Here is a 23,393-nt window from a genome sequence, read left to right on the forward strand (position 1 = left end):
GTGACATCTGCATCTACTGTCATTTTTTAAGGTCCTGTAGTTCTGATCTTTGAGTACAGCCAGATCATAATCCTGAATGATTTGTGTAGAAATAATAATTTCTTAAGGCCATATAATACGTCTTTGGTTCTGCATAAAGAAGGTCAAGTGTCTTATCTTATTGCAGAACCATTTTAGTTAACAAATTTATCAATTGACAGCTGCAGGTCCAGTTTCCTAGTATGTCAATGGGCAATATAGGTAGACATTTTATCCCCTATACCAGGTAGTTTCTCTTTGACTTACCCCTTTTAGCCTGTTTTGGGGGAAGGGACAATGTACTCACGCCTATAGACACTTTAAGGTGAAATGGGGCATAGATGGTCAGGACCCAACAAGACTGAAAGGCTAGTCAAAGGTAAGGAGGGAATTTAGGCAATGGGGCATCTGTCAGAAGCATGTGATTATATGACCCAGCTGAATCAACATGGAACAATCACATTGGCTAGGCTAGTATACATCAGCCTTTAGCAAGTCCAGAGCTTCTGGTTGTTTGGAGCAGATTGCAGTTAACAACTGATCCTTGGATATGTCTGTTAGCAAACAGGATGGTGGACTAGTCTCATTTGAAACTGATAAAATAATATGACTCTTAAATCCAGAAAACAGCTTTCCCTACAAGGAACACAACCTGTTCTCAGGGGCCTAAAAGAACACAGACTGGGACTGCAGGAAACTTTATTCCTTATTTGTATTTGATTGGACCTTCCTGGTATATTGTTACTGTTACAGAAAAGTAGTAATAGCTTCCCTTAACATAAACACACATGTCTCCATACTTCCATAGGACTGAAAATGTATCCTGCATTTAAGTAATCTGCAATCAAAAATCCTAACTTTCAACTGAAGAAGGGGAAATGTCCATGCCAATGAGCTACATTTGTTAGCAGATTTCACATTTGCTGCAATACACAATCATTAATTTAGACATATATTAGGGGAGAAAATAACTGCAAGAAAAATTATATTTTACTGGGCACACACCTGTAATCCCAGCTCTTGGAATGCAGAAGGATTATCCCAAATGTGAGACCAGCCTGGTTTACATAGATGAATTCCAGAAAAGCTACCCAGCAAATTAGCTCAAATATATCAATTAATTCAATAATTAAAATTTTATAAACAGGGTAAAGCTAATTTAGCTAAAATATTTTTTAGGCTTTGTGACAAAAAAGAAAGACACTTCCTTACACTCAGTCTCAATACTGTCCAGAAGAAAAGCCTAAGTCTTTATTCAAAGATAGGATACATGAAACAAAAAAGCCTTAAAAATGAAGAAATGAAGTCATCTAACAGCACAATTATCCTACTTCAAGAAAACCCACAGAAGTAAAAATTAATATAAAAAAAAGTTAAGCAATGGGATTGATCTATTTACTGAAATCACACCAAAGAAAAAAAATTTTTAAAACCTCAGACAAGTATTTCTAAGGAAGGAAGCAGCTCAGTGGTAGAACTTCTGCCTGGCATGATGCCTGCCTGAGTTTCACACAAAACATGAAAATTATCTAGAATAATGGAGAATCTAAGATATGCAAAAAAAAAAAAAAACATAATTGTAAAAGCAAATAAACTTTTCAGAAGGAAAGCTGAGTGATAATCATTATTTAGAACTAATTTGTATAGACTTGGGCCAAAAATGGGCAAAAAGAAAACAGAAATCACACAGGTCTGCATGACAAACAAGATTATTCCTCCACTCTGAATCAAACCCTGCAGGATGAACAAAGGAGCAATATTTTCACATTTTACTTGTTTAATCATCAGGCTGGACAGTGGCTTGTGTGGGGGTAAGAGCATCAAGACAAGGCCATCCTCAGGTGAATTTAGAATTCAAGGCCACCCTGGACTACTAAAGACCACTTTGCAAAACAAGTTAAGTCTGGCCTGAAATTTTTGGCCACATATGTTATTCTACTTTTGCAAAGCAAAACCAACACTGGTATTTAGTGGTCATATAAGAAAGATTTTAGCCATATGTGGTGGCACATACTTTATTCCCAGGGCTCCAGAGTCAGAGACAAGCAGATCTCTGAGCTTGTAGACAACCTGCTCTGCTCAGCAACTCCAGGCCCACCAAGGATACATATTGAAACTGTTTCAAAGAACCCAAATCCAAGGTCAGGCATGCTAGTGTAAACCTTCATTCCCAGCACTTGGGAATCAGAGGCAGGAGGATGCCTGTGAGTTCAAAGCCAGCCTGGTCTACACAGCAAGTTCCAGGACAGCCAGGGCTACATAGAAAGAATGTGTCAAAAAAACCAAAACAAAGTCTTATATCATTACATCAAAATTTTAAAGTTCTTTATTACTTAACCCTCAAGGGTCTTTAAAATTTGAGTGTCTCCAACAGGCACAGCCTTTTATGTTGATGAAGATTCAAAATGATTCTTCTAAACCATTAATAAATGCAAAAATATTTTATGCATCCTCTCCTCATAGTAGCCAAAGTATTTCAAGTATCACACTTTGCAAATATTTCTCTTATGGCTACCAGAACAGACTAGTTCTATGAGGTCAGAACTTTTCAGAACATGACGTTATGTCATACAAATAAAGAATAACAAATTGAACAAAAAATTCAGTCCTGTGTAAATTTATTCACCACATATATCCTAAGTGTTCTTTAAATACTAATACTGTTTTTGAACATTCCTTTGTGGATGTATGTGTTTGTGTGTGTATTTGTGTGTGTGGCGTGTGTGTCTGGGTATGTATTATGTGTATGTGTTTGTATGATGTGTGTCTTTATGTTTGCATTTTGTGTTTGTGTGCATGTTGGTGTTTGTGTGTGTTTGAGTGTATTTGTGTGTGTGGTGTGTGTGTTTATGTGTGTGAAATGTGTGCATTTGTGTGTATGTTGTGTATTTGCACATATGTGTATGTGAGAGAGAGGTGTGTGTGTGTGTGTGTGTGTGTGTGTGTGTGTCTGTTTGATGTGTGAGTGCAGGTATATGCTATACGTCATGTGTACTGGCCAATGGAAAACTTACAGGACTTGGCTCTTCCTACCATGGGTTCCCAGGAACAAGCTTATTGTGCTTGTACAACAACATGCTTTGACCTGGTGAGTCATCTCAAGTTCTCACAAATACATGTAAATAAACTTTATAAAATAATTGCTGGCACCTAAAGTCAGTGTAAATATACTGTCTTGTGTGATTGTTTTTCAAATATACAAGAACTAACTCGAGTTTACTATTGAACCATCCTAGGTCAACTTCATTAATTGGGGAGATTTTAGTGCTTAAAATAATTTTATCTAAAGCAACAGTGGCTACAGTTACCCAAATTCACTATATCCACTTGTCTATGCAGTTGCTAACACCAGCTTGAAACTTCTTAAGTGCTGAACATTAGCTAGATACCTTCGCCACAGGACAAAGTTAGCAATTTAAGATGCATACAAATTATAACACCATACATTGGTATAGGAAAGTGATAGGGAAGTCCTTAAAATTTAAAAAATACAGAATACCTATAGGAGCAAATAATCCCTCTAGTGTGAAGATTCCACATGATGCCAAGCTGAGAGTTCCTCCTTCTGTGAAACTCTCTAGACCTGCAGACTACAAATACCTACATTAAACGAGTTTTACTTAAAATCCCATTTTCTAGGCTCCATCTCCTAACTGCTATGCCTCAGAGTAACTCAGATGGCGTTGAGTAAGCTGCAGTGAGCTCTTCTTGGAATCCTGACAAGCAGCCAAGTTTAGTTGCCATTAGTCCACACATGTTGAGTTTTTGTTTTTAAATCTTCCATATCAACCCCCGCAAAAGGGTGAATGGCTCAATGGATGTGATCAAATGCCCTCAGTCTCTGCAGCCTCAGTTATATAGCTCTCATTGGTGGAACCACTTTCCTTCCTAACTCTAAAAGAGGCAGTACACCTAGGCTCTTTGGATACAACTTGGATGCTATGAAAATGACTCTATAGAGGACTCCTAGGAATGGGGGATGAGGAGCCTGAACAGCTTTCTCTAACCAGGCAAGGCTTTCAGTATTGGGACTAGGACACCAACCCAGCCATGAAACCTTCAACCTACAATTAGTCCTACTTGCAAGATGCTGCATTATTGGTGACTCAAAACTTGTAGGAGTGGACAACCAATGACTGGTCTAACTTTGGGCCCATTCCATGTGAAAGAGCCCAAGCCAAACACTGATTGGATATCCAAGAACCTGAAGCTCAATAGTCCAGAGATCTAGAATAGAACCAAACAAGACTGAAAAAAAAGTCAATGAAAGGATTCCTAATGATATTCTGCTATACTCATAGAATGGTAGCTAGCCCAATTGTGTTCAGACAAGCTTAATCCAGAAACTGATAGGAGCAGATGCAGAGACCCACAGCCAAACACCAGGAAACCCTGCAGATAAGAGAGAGGAAGAATTGTGGCATCCAGAGGGATGTAGGGAGAACACAGCCCACAGAATCAAATAACCAGGTGTCCTAGGTACTCACACAGACTGAAGCAGCAATCATGGATCCTGTAGGGGTCTGTGCTTGGTCCTTTGCATATATGTTGTGAGTACATACCTTGGTGTTTTTTTAGAACTCCTAAAAGTAGGAGTGTGTGTAGGGGGGTGTCTGCCTCATTTATCTGCTCTTGGTACCCTTGTCCTTACATTGGGTTGCCTTATTCAGCCTTGATATGATGGTTTGTGCCTAGTCTTATTGTAACTTGTTATAGCACGTATACAGGCTAGTTTTGTGTGTCTACTTGACACCAAGCTAGAGACATCAGAGAGGAGGAAGCCTCACTTGATGAAATGCCTCCATAAAATCTATTAGTGAGGCATTTTCTCAATTACTGATCAATGGAGGAGGGTCCAGCCCACCGAGAGTGGTGCTATCCCTGTGCTAGTAGTCCTGGGTTCTGTAAGAAGGGAAGCTGGGCAGGTCATCTGAAGCAAGTCAATAAGCAGCACTCCTCCATGGCACTGGCATCTGCTCCTGCTTCCGGGATCCTGCCCTGTTGCTTCCCTGACTTCCTTTAATAGTCAACATCAATCTGGAAGTGGAATCCAAATAAACCCTTTCCTCCCCATCTTGCTTTTTGGTCATGGTGTCTCATCACAACAACAGAAACCCTAACTAAGATATCATGTCTAGTTGACATCTGAGAGACCTCCTGTTTTCTAAAGGGAAATGGAAGAAGTAGGGGGTGGGTGGGAGAGAGGTGGAGGGCTGAGAGGAGTGGAGTGAGGAGACACTGCAGTTGGGATGAGAGAAGATTAAATGAAAAATAAATCAAAGAGGAATGTGGACAAGTGAGGGAAGATTGGACCCAGGAAAGACTAAAACTTAACAGGGCAAATGCCAAATCCTGTGACTCTGTCTCAGACAAATGGGGCTTCATTTTCCATGGGCATAAATGGCTCTAGGCCTGCAAATTCCCATCTCTCTCTCTCTCTCTCTCTCTCTCTCTCTCTCTCTCTTGCTACTTCCAATCCCTTATGCAGCTTTCCATGGTAGATGTCTCAGAGCTTGGGTATATCAACATCCTGTGGTCTCAAATTCAACCCACCTTCATCTTTACCACTTTAGGAAATGAACTCTCACACTCTCCTCACTGAGGCTCTGAGTCTGTCAAACATAGATGGGTACAATAGTGATGAACTGACCACAGAAGAGGAATCCATGACCTTTAAATGTTGCATCTTTCTTGCTTCCAGAATCAGTACAACATGTGTGATCCCGCCAAGTTTTGATGGACCCTGCCAAACGTGGACCACAGTTGCGGCGGCAGATTCTGTATGAAGTTGCTTCCTGGGACTAGGAATCACTTTGTTTACTCCTTCCATAAATTAAAGGCTCAGCTGGATAGAGTCTTAGCCTTGGGGCACAGTCCTGGGTCTCCTTCTCTTTAATGGTATTAAACTCCTTGACAATTCCTGACTCTTTTCTACCTCTTGACTGTCATATGAACCTACCTACTGCTGTTTTTCTCTACAAAACAGATTTTTCATTTCTTTCTAAGTCCACTTGTTCTTCACTGTAGATCTGAATGAGTCATCAATAATAACCATCAAACACAAGCAATATTTTGTCTAAGAAATCAGCCTGTTACTTATTCACTTTCTCGGGACACCTGGAGAATAAGAAAAATTTGGAGCCAAAATATCATACAAATTGGGGGAGGAGTGGGGCAAAAACAGTTTGACCACACAGCTGCCATGACAGGCTTGGAGACCCAGACACAGCTTCTGTGACAGGCTTACTGGCAGGCAACAACCAGATCCAGGAGAAGCCATGAGCTGACCCCGCCCAGGGAGGGCCTACATCTAAGGGGAAATTCCCGATAGTCCAAACATTCCCAGCACCCTAGACAATGTCAGCCAATCAGGGTCCTGAACCTTGGAAATCCTCTCACCCCAACCTCTGCTATGATAAAAAACCCCACCCTGCCCATGCTTGGGGCTCTCTGCTCTCACCCCCGCTTTGGGACAGAGTCTAAGCTCCAAGCTTGAAATTAAAGGCTCTTTGCTTTTACATATGGAATTCAGTCTCTGTGGTGGTTTTTGGGAGGTCCCCATGATCCGGGCATAAAACCAGGCTTTGGTTAGTGAGACCACAGCAAAATGAGGCTGTAACTATTTTACTGACAGCAATAAGATTTTTTTATGCCTTTATCAGAAACAGAAGATAATGGCAATTTTCCAGGATAATTACAATTGTAGTTGCCATGACACAGGACGTTTGCAAGTTGTATAGGGTACCCAGGATTAATGTTTAAGACCAATTGTCCTATTAAGCTTCTATGCTTCCTTGACTACTAATGGATCATACAGAGAAACACAAAGCAGCCTGAATGCTTCACTGCCTGGGTGGGTGCATCAGTCTCTCAGGAACTGGAAGGTGCATTGTGCCCCAGGAGCCATGGACTCTCACCTGAAAAACCTATGACACATGTCTTTCAAGGCAGGTAGGCCAGGCCAACTCTATGGTTCCCTGTGTTGCTCACTAAAATCCTATGACCTTGAGCTCCACTGTCTGCCATTATCTCAACATTCCAATCCTCCAGGTCCTACCAGAACCGCTGATTAAGTTCTGTGCACAGCTTCCTATGGCTTTTGCCATCTAAAGTCCTAATATTTTCAATATTCCTCCAAAGTCAGCATTCCCAGGTCCTTTGTAGCAACAAAATCATATTTGAGGTACCATTTTTTGTTCCAACTTTCTTCTCTGCTGTTGTCATTAAATTCTCTAACCAAAACTCACCCAGGTAATGAACAGGTTTATTTGGTTGATACACCTAGGTCAGTCCTTCCTTGTGCAAGCTAAGGATAGAAACTCAAGCTAAGAACTGAAGGCAAAACATGGGGAAACATTGTTTCCTGGCTTTCTCTCTTACTTAGTCACTTTCTCATGTTCAGCTAGCTATCTTTTTTGTTTGTATGTTTGTTTGTTTTTCAAGACAGGGTTTCTCTGTGTAGCTTTGGAGCCTGTCCTGGAACTCACTCTTGTAGCCCAGGCTGGCCTCCAACTCACAGAGATCCGCCTGCCTCTGTCTCCTGAGTGCTGGGATTAAAGGCATGAGCCACCGCCGCCCGGCTCAGCTAGTTATCTTATCCAGCCCAGGCCCACTTGCTTAGAGTCACTGCCAACTCAGGGCAAGAGTCTTCCCACACCAATCATAATCAACACTGATTATGATCTCAGATACTGAAACCTGATATTCTGATTTGGCATGCTCTCAATTGATGCTCCCTCAGATGACCCTAGGCTATGTCATGTTGAGGGCTAAGACTAATTAGGAAAAGGAGGCAATAATATACAAGACAGTTTTAAAGATCTAAAGCCCATGTATTAATCATATCAATCACTTAAGCAGCAAAAACCAAAACACAAAAGATAGCAACAACTAAAAAACATAGATATGCCAGGAAATGGGAAAAGGCAAGTCTCTGAGATCAAGAAGAGAAAATGAAAACTGTCTCTCCACAGAAAGTTCCCAAACCAACAAAAACTCAAGGAACTCATAACAAGAAATTTCATAAATACAAAATTGGTGAAGGTCTATCATTTTCCAGAAAATAAACAATACAATTTGATTACAATGAATAAAATCAACACCATAGATGGCACTACTAAGAAAACAAGATACAAAGAAAGACCTACAAATATATATTATGGTCCCTTAAATAAGAACTACAAGATTCTAATCAAAATCAAACTCCAAGAAATCACTAGCCACCATTCTTCCTATGCACTCAGTTCTCTCCTTTGCCAATCATAGAAAATTGGTTGGGCAGGGAAGGTGTTCCACCAAAATTGGAGAGATTCGCTTGAAGCATTCTGATGTTTTAATTTTATAGAAAATAGTTCTGACTACTAAAAGGATCTCATTCTCTTATGATAAAGAAAAAGATGCCTGTTTGGATCACTTGCACATCATTTTGATTTCTGTGGTATGTGATTGCCTGTAAGTCTGCACCAGAATGAGGAAATCAAAACTTTTTAATATAAAATGCAAGATAACCAATTTTTTAAAGAATCAGTATGCGCCTAAAGCAACTTGTTTTGCTTTAATTGCTTTATAAGTCATGAGCACTTGTGAAAACAAGTTTATTACTATTTTGTGTGTATGTTTGTGCAAGAGAGAGGATGTCTTCTATATGTATATAAGTGTCATATAAAAAGAGAGGGTGTCAGATCAACTGGATCTTGAATAGTAGATAGTTTATGAGCCTCCCAACTTGAGTGTTGGTATCTGAACTCAGGTCACCCCAAGAAGAATATGTGCCAAGCCACCTGCCCAGACACATAGTACTCTTTATCCCATAAACTAAAAGTCCATCACAGATTAACAAGAAGAATATCAAAACCTAAATAAATAAAGAAGTAAATAAATGATCCTTGGGAACACGATGCATCAATATAGGATGCTGTGCACGGTATATTTGCACCATAAAGTGAATACGCTCCAATGACAATGCCAAACAATTTATAACAGAAAAGCTGATTACAAAGCTACACTCACAGTAGAAACACTCAGAATGCCCAATGGGATTATGAAAAAATAGTACACAGATAGACAACAATAGGACTTCTATACTTACCACAAAGCTACACAAATCAAGAATGTGTACAATGTTTGTCAAAGAACAGAGGGGATGGAGAGAAAAAGCCAAGAACAAAGGCAGGAAAATTGACAACTTTTAATCAAAAAAACAAAGGAAACTCATCCAGGAAACGTGTAATCTTGACAAATGTTACCCATCTCCCTATGAGTCTAAGTGTATAGAATTAAATAAACACAGACTTCACAACTTCCACAATATTAACTCAAAGTAACCCTCAGTTGTTGTGTTTCTGACCTCCAGCTACCGGTATTTCTTCCAAAGACAGAAGCCCCATGCTCTAATGCTTTCTGTAAATGGAGGTAATCTCCTGCTATGGCTTCTTGTGGTTTCAGGTAAACACAGCCCCACTGATGCCCAATCCCAAAACAACACAGAAAAATAATTTAAAATCTGCTTCCTGACACATGGATCATGGCACAAGATGTAGAATCTGCCCTATCCACCTGCCCAACACCATGGACACAGAAATCTCTGCAGATCAGAAACTCCCTTTGTCCCCTGGAACTGAACTTCACTGAATCACACCATGGTGGCTGGTGGTAGCAGAACATTAAAAGTATTCTAATCATGTATTGCTGAAGGATGATTCACATCACCTCTTTCAACCACTTCCTAAACTATTTGTAACATTTAGGAGACAAATCTGAATGTGGAATGCAATATTCAGAACTTCTAGGAACCAGACCTTCACTTTTTCCAATTTCTTTTCCTACCAAACAACACAAGCAATGCTTGTGTGTGCACACTGGATAGTGATATCACAAGCATCACATCCTCCAATGCCAAAGTTAAACAGCCACTCCATCCCCAGGAAATCCCACACAGGGAGGCTCAGAGGAAAAGGACCAATGCTCAGGTCATCACAAGGACCAACAGAACCACAGACTGACTCATGGTCCATTCAAGTCCCAGCAGAAATGACAGCACAGCAGACCTGCTCTGAATACCCCATACTCACCATGACATTGCTTGTGATCTTCCTTACAACTCCCTACAGCAGAAGCAGAGAAGAATCCTGGAAAGAACCTGCAAACTAGTACTGCTATTGCGAAGCCTTATCAGAGTCCTTCATTAGCTATGGCCACCCAGCTGGGTCTCAGAACGGATGAGCAGAGATCAAATGACTCAGGCAGCACAAGTGTTCCCAGCGCTACACTTCCAGCCCAGGAAACAGAGCCCTAGACTGGAAAGTTTGTATTTTAGTAGACATTCCTCCACTCTCCCAGAGCACTTTCTGTTCCTCCTCCAAGGCACAGGGTCCTTTATGTGCACATTCCATTACACACTCAATGTCCAGTGCAGCCAATCCTTTGCTGCTTAGTTGGGAAGTCCTGCAGCCAAACAGGTCACATTCAAACAGTGACCATTGATAAAGCAAAAAAGAGGCCATAAATAAGAAAACAAATGAAGTGTCAATGTAGGGCGTGGAGGCAACAAGGAGACTCTGGGTGTGATGTAGTTTTTCTCTTAAATAGTTATTCTGAAAAGTTCAAACACTCTTCTGGGCCATATGCTCCAGAGGCTAGGAATGTATATGAGAGCACTCCAAGGATGACTCACATCTTTCCCTTTAGCCTGTACATCTTACACCAGGAAAATAACAGTCCTGTTAGGCAGGGCCACAACATTTTACAAAGATCCTCTATTTTGGTTGAACTAGTATAACTGCAGGAATTTAGTTACATGATAAGGTCACTCCTGTGCCCAGATTCTTAATTGCTATGGTCTGTGGATGTCAAGAAATGGCCAGTCAGGACATTTATTGATGTCTAAAATTGATTACCTGACTCCATATTGCTAAAATCAACTACTGCCAAAGCAGGAAAGCTCTCACCCTCCTTCCTGCATTCCTTCTCTGTGCTGTGACTACATCAGCCTCAGAGTTGGTCAGGGAACTCAACTCTTGCACAGGTCCTTCTTCATTTGTAACTCCCCAGTAAGTCAGAGACATTGGAGGACACTCATTCCCTGGTCTCTTATCCTTCTCACTGACCAGTCAAGGCCCAGCCTGGAAGAAGTTGCAGGACTGCCTTCCCAGCACGGGGCAGCAGAGGCAGGATTAGGTATTCAAAGTAATTCTTAACTTCATAGCTCCAGGCAAGCCTGGGCTACAGGACATATTGCTCTAAACAGAAATAAATAAATCAGTAGCACTTGGGAAAAAAGGAATGACATTCTTAATGATCAAAAAACATTGCAGAACAGAAATAGAGATAAGATCAATAATGCACATAAAGAAAATGTTAAAAAAAATACCAATAAATGGCATTTAAAAATGATAAAAATAATATATTTTCAAGATTAAATGACATAGCTCTATGGACTTTGAAAAAGAGTAGGCCCTTTCTTAATAGAGGGAAGACCATTAATAAGAGACTGATTGATCTTCCCTGTAAGTACATGTTAGCTGCTGACATCTGTAACCTGACAAACACAGTTACATACAGTGGCCTGTTTCTCAAAGCTCTCAGTTGACTTAAACTATGTGAATCAGGACTGGATGTATCTGCACAGGAGAGTCTCCTAACGAAAATTATTGATAGTTACCTCAAGGTAACTATCTCAAATTGCACACCCACCAATCTGGTCTGTCTTTATTCACATGACATGAAACAATACATTCTGGAAAATTGCAAATTAACTCCTCCTGCCACAATCAGGACCTTTTTCATAATGATGACTCCAGCAGCTGATTGCCTACCCTGTTTCCTCCTGCAGTGTACACAATAAACTATTTCTCCTAATCTGGTCTGAATGCAGAAGCCACGCTCCACATGGAAATTCTTTTCCTATAACTGAAATGGACAGTTGACTACATGACTCAAATGGATAATTTTAAAACTTTGAGGTGGTAGTCATTTAATTTAAGAATTTTGGAGGTGTAATATAGGACAACAAGGTCACTGTCCTGGAGTGCAACAGTCTGAAATCAAGTCTACCTGGGTCAATAGAAGGGAGCTTGTCTCAGAAACATTTTGCTAAAGGCTGGAAAAGAAGCTGCTCTGGAAATACTTTGTCTTCCCAGGGAGAAATCACTCCACACATATAGGAGATTAATAAAGAAAAGTTTCTTTAATGATAGCATACTTCTATCTCTGTCTGCTCACAGAGGAGCCAGCCTGGACAGACTCTGCATTCCACTTATGCTGTCATCCTTAAGGTTCTTTTAGGATCATGCCCCAGGCTACACTTTGAACAACTTATATAGGGACAGGAGACTGCAAGTCTGAACACTTACGCAGATGGGAGACTTACACAGCAAAGATATTATCAGAATTACTTCTGAAGTACACCAGTGACCTGATACAGCAGGTCATTCTTCAGTGACAGGGTCCTGAGGTGAAAGTGCCAGGGAATGAGAAAAACAGGAAAAGTAGAAGGTAGAAAAGATAAGAGCTGGGGTGGGGAGGTCTTGCACAAGCTATGTCTCATGCCAAGTAAGCTACTTAAGAACAATAGCATCATGTATATACTTCCAGGGGGAAATGGAAGGAACTTCTATGAAGTCAGCAGAAACTGTCATACAAGGGGACAAATTCAGGAGGAGTCTAATCATATAATACTGCACAAGGGGACACAGTATCTTAAGGACATTACTGACTCAGCCTACAGTGGCCCTGGGACTGACAACCACAGCTCCATGTGGTGGGAAGAGTTGGGTTCTCAGGATCTGAAGGAACCCCTCCTCAAAGGCCCTGGCCCCAGACCACTACCAGCTCTATATTCCTGGTTTTAGAGAAGAAGCTCTGTTTTGTTCTCAATATATCAAGGCCTTAGGCCAAGCTCCCATGGACTAGGCCCCAGGCTGTTAATCCCTCTCCCAAGAATGTTCTTCCTCCCTGTCTGAGGGCCTAAATGAAAGCCTTGCTTGACCAGGCCAGTCTTTAACACACCAGGGTTTTACTTTTCCAATAGTTGTCACCTGGTGTCATACTGCTCATCTCTCAGAACTAAGCTTTTCTCGAGAAAAGTGGAACTTGAAGGCCCACCAGGCCTTAAGGGAGGTTGTGACCCTGTAATGCCGCCTTGAGCAGCTTGTTAGAGGCCTGTTCTTTGATACAGTGGCTGGTTGGATCTAGTGGCTGGTTGTCAGTCAGGGGTGTCTCCTTTGTGACTGTTTGGAGCCCAATGTCTGGACAATCCTGGTCAAAAAAATATGTAGCCTAACATCCTTATCGCTACCAGGCCTGGTTAGCACAGACTCATCTTTGGGGTTTTGTAGAGGCACTGCTCCCTTAGCTACATTCTACATTGTGAAACTATCTACCAAGATTTGTAAAACATTTATATCACCCATTCTACTCTTCTACATCACAGCTAAGTAGAGGAGTGCTACCCAACACAAGCCATGCCTTTCACAACCTCCACAAAATTAACTGTAAATGATCTTACAGGTAAAGGTTAAATGCAAAGTGCTGAACGTCTAGAAGATACTGGAGAAAGTAGGCCTCTCTAAGTTTGGCACCCTGCCTGCCATGGATGCACCAAAAGCATGGTGTTATTGACTACAAATACGTTTCTACACACAGCTCCCTGCTCCCAATGCTCTGAAAAGACGCAGCTCACAGATCAAAGTTATTCTGAGGCCTGTGCATCCAGGGAGTTGCAGGAACCATGTGGGAATGCAAAGGACAGGGAATCTGGCTGCAGATTCCTACACAGCCCCAAGGAGGACCGGCCAAACTGCCTCCTGCACCTCCCCATCTGCTCATCCTCATCTGGGGACAGCAGCTCCTCACTCACCATGTCGTGGCTTCCCAGTTCGCCCATTGCACTCTCACAATTTCCCGCAGCAGCACTCACAGCACAGCACACAAAGGCACTGGCATCAGCTCCTCGGCAAAGCCAAGCCCTCCGACTCCCGGAAGGGCCCTGCACCACTCTGACTGGCAGTTTGGCTTGGAGAACCTGATTGGCTAGTGAGGCCTGAGTGACAAGAGCACCTAATTAGGGTTACAGTGTGCTTAAAGACACAGCACAATGGTTTCTGACCTGGCCTTCCACTCCAGACCCAGACCTTTTCCAGGCTGCAGAGATATGCATTTCAATAGCACTTGCTCTGGCTCCTACAGCTGCGGTCTTCCTGCACTCCATAGGCACTTCCCCTTCTTCCTCCCGGACACAACGTGACTAATTTGCACAGCCATTTGCTCAATGTGGAGTGGAGTGATTCCCCATCCCACAGGTGAAGGGTGCCCAGAATATTCACAATTTTAAAGAGAGATTTAAGGACACAAAAGGAGATGTTTGTTCGGTGGCTTCACGCTGAGGTGAGGTGAACTGAAGGTCCTTTACCTGTTAGTCACAGGCACTTCAGAGAACAAGGAGAGATATGCAGGGACCAGATAAAAACACATGATGATAGATTTGTCTCCCACCAGAAGGCTGAATGGTGTCTCCATTGCTGTCCAAGTTTTCTTCCAGAATTCAGGGCAAAGTCTTGACAAATGAATAATAATAAAAAGAGTAGTCTTCAGGGTAAGTTGAATAGTTAGAGAATAATGGAGCTAGGAAGAATGTCTTTATGAGAACTATTGTTAGCCAGCACTTCTTCAGTGGGCAAGTGAAAAAAAATAAGGTTGCATTATTTCAGGTTGTCTTCATGAGCAGAACCGGTAAAACTCAATCTCTCCATGTGTGTAGAAAGTGGATTTATTAGACTGTCTCCCAAGCCGTGGTCCAGCCAGTCCAACAATGGCTGTCTACCAATGGAACGTTGAAGACTCCAGTAGTTGTTCAGCCCATGAGGCTGGATGTCTCGGCTGGTCTTCAGTATACACCAAAATTCCATAGTGTAGGCTCTAATGCCGATAAAGGAATGAACTTGGTAGCCAGGGATAGGGCAAGCAGGCAAAGAGAGAGAGCTTTATTCTTCAATACCCTTTATATATGTAGGTGGCTACCAGAAGGTGTGATTCAGATAAAGGTGGATCTTATTCTTGGTTTGAAGGATTTTTGCTGTTTTTGAGACAGGGATAATCTGTGTAGCCCTGAAACAGATTCTGTAGACCAGGCTGACTTCAAACTTAGAAAAGTTGACTGCCTCTGTCTCCTTCTGAGTGCTGGGGTTAAAGCTGAGCACCGCCACCAAGATGCTGAAGGTGGATTTCATCACCTCAAATGATCCAGATTGAAGATGGGTCTTTAAGTTCAAAACCTTTAAGAAAATTCCCTGATAGGTGTACCAAGACTTTGAGTTTTAGTCATTCCAGAGGTAATCAGTTTGACTGAATAGCCATTACAACATCTAGACAGAGAACTGAGAAAGATTTCTTACCTGCAGGAGGGAAGGAGAGCATGGGAGTCATTTCCAAAGCAGTGCTTTTCCTAAACAAAGGAAGCATGGGGACTTACTTAGGGAATCTGGACACGTTCATGGAGAGTTCTGCCTATTCCTAAGCATGCTCAGTTATCAAATCTACTTCTAAACACGATCACAATGGAAAACCAGGACATTTAGGGACATTCTTAGCTAAAAGTCATGGAGGTACATAAAATTTATAAAAATAATGGAAAGAAATGCCTCTGGTATGTTCATCTTGTACCACAAGATCCTAGCTGAAAATTTTGTAAATGACACTATGAAAGTAGATTGCTTTGGAGCCTATGTTACATGTCTGTGGGGCATTTACCCTCCAACCCCACAGTTCCCCAGAGTTTTCTTGAGTGTGGGCAGCAGGAAATATTAGATAGAAGGATTTATATTGTGGAGAGAAACAGATAGAAAATAAAGGAGAGCCTTGAGAGGGCCTGGAACCTTTTCCAAGGGCCCCAACTGTCTCTGCCCCAGGGGCAAGGGGTGGAGCACCAGGTGTCTGACCCTGACTAGGCTGCCTTGTACAGGAAACATAATCAAGAACAGAAAATTTGGATTGGAAAATACTTGAGTAGTTAAGAGTACCGAAGAATCTTCCAGAGCACTCAGCTTCCATTCTCAGTACATATGGAAGCTCACTACTATCTGTAACTCCAGTTCCAGGGGTCCTGACATCATCTTCTGGCCTCCCTAGTCATCAGGAATGAATGGGGTACAAAGACATGCACACAGGGAAAAAAGCCATACACATAAAATAATGACTGAAATTAGATTTGTTTTTTAAATGTTTTTTTTTCTTAATTTTTTTTTATTTATTTATTATGTATACAGTGCACATATCCCTGCAGGCCAGAAGAGGGCACCAGATCTCATTACAGATGGTTGTGAGCCACCATGTGGTTGCTGGGAATTGAACTCAGGACCTTTGGAAGAGCAAGCAGTGCTCTTAACCTCTGAGCCATGTCTCCAGCCCTAGATTTGTTTTTTTTGTTTGTTTGTTTGTTTGTTTTTTTGTTTTGTTTTGTTTTTCAAGACAGGGTTTCTCTGTTTTGGGCCTTTCCTGGAACTCACTTGGTAGTCCAGGCTGGCCTCGAACTCACAGATTTCCGCCTGCCTCTGCCTCCCGAGTGCTGGGATTAAAGGTGTGCGCCACCACCGCCCAGCCTAGATTTGTTTTTTAAAAAAGCCACACCAACAAAAACCATAAGAAGAGATGACTTGCACCATAAAACTTATTTTTCAAACTGTGTGTGGTGGTGAACTCTTTTAATACAGAACTCCAGACACAGAGGCAGGAAGATAACTGGAGTTTTAAAGCATGTGCTACATAGACAACATCAACACACACATACACCATCCACACAATGTTAAAAAAATTGAATAATAAAGAGCACAGGAGGTTTGGGATATCTCTTAATTTCCAGGCAATCTCCATGAATTCAAGCTGCTTAGCCTGCATAGTGAGTATGAGATTAACACATGTCTAAATAACATACAATAACACACACACACACACACACACACACACACACACACACACACACACATATATATATATATATATTTATTTGAATATAATTTTGCTTTGTTGTTTCAGACAGGATCTCATTAGAAAGCTCCAGCTGACCTGGAACTCCTTATGTATAGTTTAATGAACAGTATATACATTGAATCTTATAAAACAAATTCTGGTAAATATTTCATTCTGTAGCGTTGGCTCATTACTCAAAGCATGACAGTTTTCTATACAAGAGGGAGTTTCCAAGCAATTTTTACTTCATATTTACTTATATTTGAATAGAACTGGAAATGGGGGAAATTTTACACTGTTTACATGCCTATAGGTTATTTTCCTTCATCTGATCATTGTATGAAATCAGTAACAATCTTTTCTTGAACTCTTTCTGTTTTAGAAACATTTTAACTTGTTTGTTTGTAAACTATGTTGTTTGGACTTCTTGTGTTAATGCTTTATAAAAAGATCCTGTCTCAAACAACAAAGCAAATTATACTAATATATGTGTCTGTTTGTGTGTGTGTGTGTTACTGTGTGTTATTTAGACATGTCTTACTTTCATACTCACTCTGTAGGCTAAGCAGGTGTGAATTCATGGAGATTGCCTGGCTCTGCTACTATGCTCCAATATGTTAATTACTGAGAATGATTTCACAGGGAACAAGGGCTGGCAGCTGAAATGACTTTAAGAGATGTTGTCCCAAACCTCCTGTGCTCTTTATTATTCAATTTTTTTAACATTGTGTGGATGGTGTATGTGTGTGTTGATGTTGTCTATGTAGCACATGCTTTAAAACTCCAGTTATCTTCCTGCCTCTGTGTCTGGAGTTCTGTATTAAAAGAGTTCACCACCACACAGTTTGAAAAATAAGTTTTATGGTGCAAGTCATCTCTTCTTATGGTTTTTGTTGGTGTGGCTTTAAAAAAAAATCTAATTTCAGTCATTATGTGTATGGCTTTTTTTTTTCCTGTGTGCATGTTTTTGTACCCCATTCATTCCTGATGACTAGGAAGGCCAGAAGATGGTGTCAGAACCCCTGGAACTGGAGTTACAGATAGTAGTGAGCTTCCATATGTACTGAGAATGGAAGCTGAGTGCTCTGGAAGATTCTTCGGTACTCTTAACTACTCAAGTATTTTCCAATCCAAATTTTCTGTTCTTGATTATGTTTCCTGTACAAGGCAGCCTAGTCAGGGTCAGACACCTGGTGCTGATTAAAAAGTGAATTCTCCTTCAGGTGAGAGAATTACCCTCAGGCAGGGATGAGCTCCCTAAGTCCAACATGGTCAGACTTAAACCAAAAACATACAAATAACAAAAATGGACTCAGCAGGTGTACTCATATATTTCAGTGTACTTACTCATACATACTTAACAAGGAGGAAGTTGGAAGGGAAGTATGTGGAAAGAAATGGAGGGAGAAGAAAAAGGGGAAATTGATGTAATATGTTTTAAGAAAAAATTTAATAAAAAAAAAAAAGAGGGGCTAGAGAGATGGCTTAGCAGTTAAGAGCACTGGGTTTTGTTACAGAGGATCCAGGTTCCGTTCCCAGAACCTACATGGTAGTTAACTGTGAAGGCCTAGACTTAACTTTACAGGCTCAGGAATGTTGCCATGACAACTTGAATGAATACACAGCAGTATTCTTCTGCAGACATCCTGTCTGCAGTTTATGGCCCTTGGAGATATCTAGATAACCCTGATGAGCAATCCAGTAATCCTGTTCAGTGGGTTGTGGTTCCCCACCAAAAGTCTAACCCACTGATTTCAAATGTGGTTTGGCACCCAAAATCTAGACCAATAGTTTCAAAAAATCACCTTGCCCCATATCCCTCCTACCCAGTCCTAGATTGCCAATTCCCAGCTTGTGGTTTTTTCCCTGTAAAAACTCTCTACCTGGGCCACCACCACATTTCCTTCCCTCCGCTGTGCAGTGGCCAGGGTAAACATGAATAAAAGGACCCTTATGTGCTTGTATCAGAAACCGGCTCCTTGGTGGTCTTTGGGGGTTTTGGGAAATGGGTACAACTGCAGAAGCAGTCAACTTCTCTAAGTTTGAGGCCAGGCTGGTCTACAGAATGAGTTTCAAGGCTACCCAGAAAAACCCTCTTTCAAAAACTGCAAAAATCCTTCAAACCAAGAATAAGATCCACCTTTATCTGAATCACACCTTCTGGTAGCCACCTACATATATAAAGGGTATTGAAGAATAAAGCTCTCTCTCTTTGCCTGCTTGCCCTATCCCTGGCTACCAAGTTCATTCCTTTATCGGCATTAGAGCCTACACTATGGAATTTTGGTGTATACTGAAGACCAGCCGAGACATCCAGCCTCATGGGCTGAACAACTACTGGAGTCTTCAACGTTCCATTGGTAGACAGCCATTGTTGGACTGGCTGGACCACGGCTTGGGAGACAGTCTAATAAATCCACTTTCTACACACATGGAGAGATTGAGTTTTACCGGTTCTGCTCATGAAGACAACCTGAAATAATGCAACCTTTTTTTTTTTTTTCACTTGCCCACTGAAGAAGTGCTGGCTAACAATAGTTCTCATAAAGACATTCTTCCTAGCTCCATTATTCTCTAACTATTCAACTTACCCTGAAGACTACTCTTTCTATTATTATTCATTTGTCAAGACTTTGCCCTGAATTCTGGAAGAAAACTTGGACAGCAATGGAGACACCATTCAGCCTTCTGGTGGGAGACAAATCTATCATCATGTGTTTTTATCTGGTCCCTGCATATCTCTCCTTGTTCTCTGAAGTGCCTGTGACTAACAGGTAAAGGACCTTCAGTTCACCTCACCTCAGCGTGAAGCCACCGAACAAACATCTCCTTTTGTGTCCTTAAATCTCTCTTTAAAATTGTGAATATTCTGGGCACCCTTCACCTGTGGGATGGGGGGAATCACTCCACTCCACACTGAGCAAATGGCTGTGCAAATTAGTCACGCTAAGTGCCTATGGAGTGCTGGAAGACCGCAGGGTCAGGAATTGGAGCCAGAGCAAGTGCTATTGAAATGCATATCTCTGCAGCCTGGAAAAGGTCTGGGTCTGGGGTGGAAGGCCAGGTCAGAAACCATTGTGCTGTGTCTTTAAGCACACTGTAACCCTAAGGGAGGTGATCTTGTCACTCAGGTGTCCCTAGCCAATCAGAGCCCCCAGGCCAAACGACCAGTCAGAGTGGTGCGGGGCCTTTCCTGGAGCCAGGGTTGTGGGCTTGGCTTAGCAGAGGAGCTGGCGCCAGTGTCTTCAGGTGCTGTGCTGTGAGTGCTGCTGCTGGGAGCTGTGAGGGGCCATGGACAAGCGAGGAACCTATGCCATGGTAAGCAAGGGGTTGCTGTCCCCAGATGGGGAAGAGCAGATAGGAAGGTTCAAGAGCCAGTGTGGTGGGTCCTCCCCAGGGCTGAGTTGAAATCTGCAGCCAGATTGCCTGTTCTGTAAGTTTCCATGGGGTCCCTGCAACTCCCTGAACCCTGGCACAGGCCTTGGAATAACTTTGCTCTGTGGGCTGCCTCTTTTCAGAACATTGGGAACAGGGAGCTGTGTGTAGAAACATGTTAGTAGCCAACAACACCATGCTTTTGGTGCCTCCATGGCAGGCAGGTTTCCAAACTTAGAGAGGCCTACTTTCTCCAGTATCTTCTAGACCTTCAGGACTTTGCACTTTAACCTTTACCGGTTAGATCATTTACAGTTAATTTTGTGGAGGTAGTAAAAGGCATCTCTTGTGTTGGGTAGCACTCCTCTACTTAGCTGTGATGTAGAAGAGTAGAATTGGTGATATTAAGCAAATCCTTTTCCTGTAACTGCAATAGACACATCACTACATGACTCTACATGACTCAAATGGAGAACTTTAAAACTCTGAGGTGGTAGACATTTAATTTAAGAATTTTGGAGGTGTAATATAGGACAACAAGATCATTGCCCTGGAGTGCAACAGTCTGAAATCAAGTGGAGACTTACTTGGCATGAGACATAGCTTGTGCAAGACCTCCCCACCCCAGCTTTTATCTTTTCAATTGGTGATTGCTTAGTAGGTTGTAAGTCTGAAAAAGTAGAATTTAGCTAAGGGAGGATTGCCTCTAAAACTTAGATAAGTCTATACTAACAAGGCCTGGTAGAGATAGAATGCTATGATACATATTTTTTCACCAGGATTGTCCAGACATTTGGCTCCAAACAGTCACAAAGGAGACACCCCTGACTGACAACCAGCCACTAGATCCAACCAGCCACTGTATCAAAGAACAGGCCTCTAACAAGCTGCTCAAGGCGGCATTACAGGGTCACAACCTCCCTTAGGCCTGGTGGGCCTTCAAGTTCCACTTTTCTCGAGAAAAGCATAGCTCTGAGAGATGAGCAGTATGACACCAGGTGACAACTATTGGAAAAGTAAAACCCTGGTGTGTTAAAGACTGGCCTGGTCAAGCAAGGCTTTCATTTAGGCCCTCAGACAGGGAGGAAGAACATTCTTGGGAGAGGGATTAACAGCCTGGGGCCTAGTCTATGGGAGCTTGGCCTAAGGCCTTGATATATTGAGAACAAAACAGAGCTTCTTCTCTAAAACCAGGAATATAGAGCTGGTAGTGGTCTGGGGCCAGGGCCTTTGAGGAGGGGTTCCTTCAGATCCTGAGAACCCAACTCTTCCCACCACATGGAGCTGTGGTTGTCAGTCCCAGGGCCACTGTAGGCTGAGTCAGTAATGTCCTTAAGATACTGTGTCCCCTTGTGCAGTATTATATGATTAGACTCCTCCTGAATTTGTCCCCTTGTATGACAGTTTCTGCTGACTTCATAGAAGTTCCTTCCATTTCCCCCTGGAAGTATATACATGATGCTATTGTTCTTAAGTAGCTTACTTGGCATGAGACATAGCTTGTGCAAGACCTCCCCACCCCAGCTCTTATCTTTTCTACCTTCTACTTTTCCTGTTTTTCTCATTCCCTGGCACTTTCACCTCAGGACCCTGTCACTGAAGAATGACCTGCTGTATCAGGTCACTGGTGTACTTCAGAAGTAATTCTGATAATATCTTTGCTGTGTAAGTCTCCCATCTGCATAAGTGTTCAGACTTGCAGTCTCCTGTCCCTATATAAGTTGTTCAAAGTGTAGCCTGGGGCATGATCCTAAAAGAACCTTAAGGATGACAGCGTAAGTGGAATGCAGAGTCTGTCCAGGCTGGCTCCTCTGTGAGCATTAGACAGAGATAGAAGCATGCTATCATTAACGAAACTTTTCTTTATTAATTTACTAAATGTGTGGAGTGATTTCTCCCTGGGAAGACATAGTATTTTCAGAGCAGCTTCATTTCCTGCCTTTAACAAAATGTTTCTGAGACAAGCTCCCTTCTATTGACTCAGGTAGACTTGATTTCAGACTGTTGCACTCCAGGGCAATGATCTTGTTGTCCTATATTACACCTCCAAAATTCTTAAATTAAATGACTACCACCTCAGAGTTTTAAAGTTATCCATTTGAGTCATGTAGAGTCATGTAGTGATGTGTCTATTGCAGTTACAGGAAAAGGATTTGCATGTGGTTCATGGCTTCTGCCTTCAGACCAGATTAGGAGGAATAGTTTATTGTGTACATTGCAGGGGGAAACAGGGTAGGCAGTCAGCTGCTGGAGTCACCATTATGAAAAAAGTCCTGATTGTGGCAGGAGGAATTAATTCATAATTTCCCAGCAGCATGTATTAATTCATGTGAAGTGAATGAAGACAGACCAGATTGGTGGGTGTACAATTTGAGAAAGTTACCTTGAGGTAGTGAATATTGAATCTGCATTAGGAGACTCTTCTGTGCAGATATGTTCAGTCCTGATTCACACAAATAAGTCAGCTTAGAGACTTGAGAAATAGACCATTGTCTGTAACTCTGTGTGTCAGGTTACAGATCTCAGCAGCCAACATGTACTTACAGGGAAGATCAATCAGTCTCTTATTAATGGTCTTCCCTCTATTAAGAAAGAGCCTATTCTTTTTCAAAGTCAATACAGGTAAATTTTTTAATCTTGAAAATATATTATTTTTATCATTTTAAAATGCCATTTATTGGTATTTTTTTTAACATTTTCTTAATTATGTGAATTATTGCTCTTATCTCTATTTGTTTCTGTTCTCCAATGTTTCTTGATCATTAAGAATGTCATTCCTTTTTTCTCAAGTGCTATTGATTTATTTACTTCTGTTTAGAGCAATATGTCTGTAGCCCAGGCTTGCCTGGAGCTGAGTTGAGAATTACTCTGAATACCTAATCCTGCCTCTGCTGCCCTGTGCTGGGAAGGCAGTCCTGCAACTTCTTCCAGGCTGGGCCTTGACTGGTCAGTGAGAAGGATAAGAGACCAGGGAATGAGTGTCCTCCAATGTCTCTGACTTACTGGGGAGTTACAAATGAAGAAGGACCTGTGCAAGAGTT

At 41.8% G+C, this 23,393-nt stretch overlaps 1 protein-coding gene across 1 annotated transcript in view; it reads right to left on the reverse strand.

The window, feature by feature from the left end:
- The window catches only part of LOC131901640 (zinc finger protein 431-like), a 29,665-nt gene extending 15,685 nt beyond the window's left edge, over positions 1–13,980 (reverse strand). The window contains exon 1 of the mRNA XM_059252751.1: positions 13,874–13,980. Within this exon, the coding sequence (XP_059108734.1) occupies positions 13,874–13,900 (27 nt within the window). The 5' untranslated portion in view covers positions 13,901–13,980. The remainder of the gene's footprint in view (positions 1–13,873) is intronic.
- Between the last annotated feature and the right edge of the window lie 9,413 nt (positions 13,981–23,393).

The sequence above is a fragment of the Peromyscus eremicus genome, unplaced genomic scaffold, assembly GCF_949786415.1.
Source record: "Peromyscus eremicus unplaced genomic scaffold, PerEre_H2_v1 PerEre#2#unplaced_178, whole genome shotgun sequence".
NCBI classification, from domain to species: domain Eukaryota; kingdom Metazoa; phylum Chordata; class Mammalia; order Rodentia; family Cricetidae; genus Peromyscus; species Peromyscus eremicus.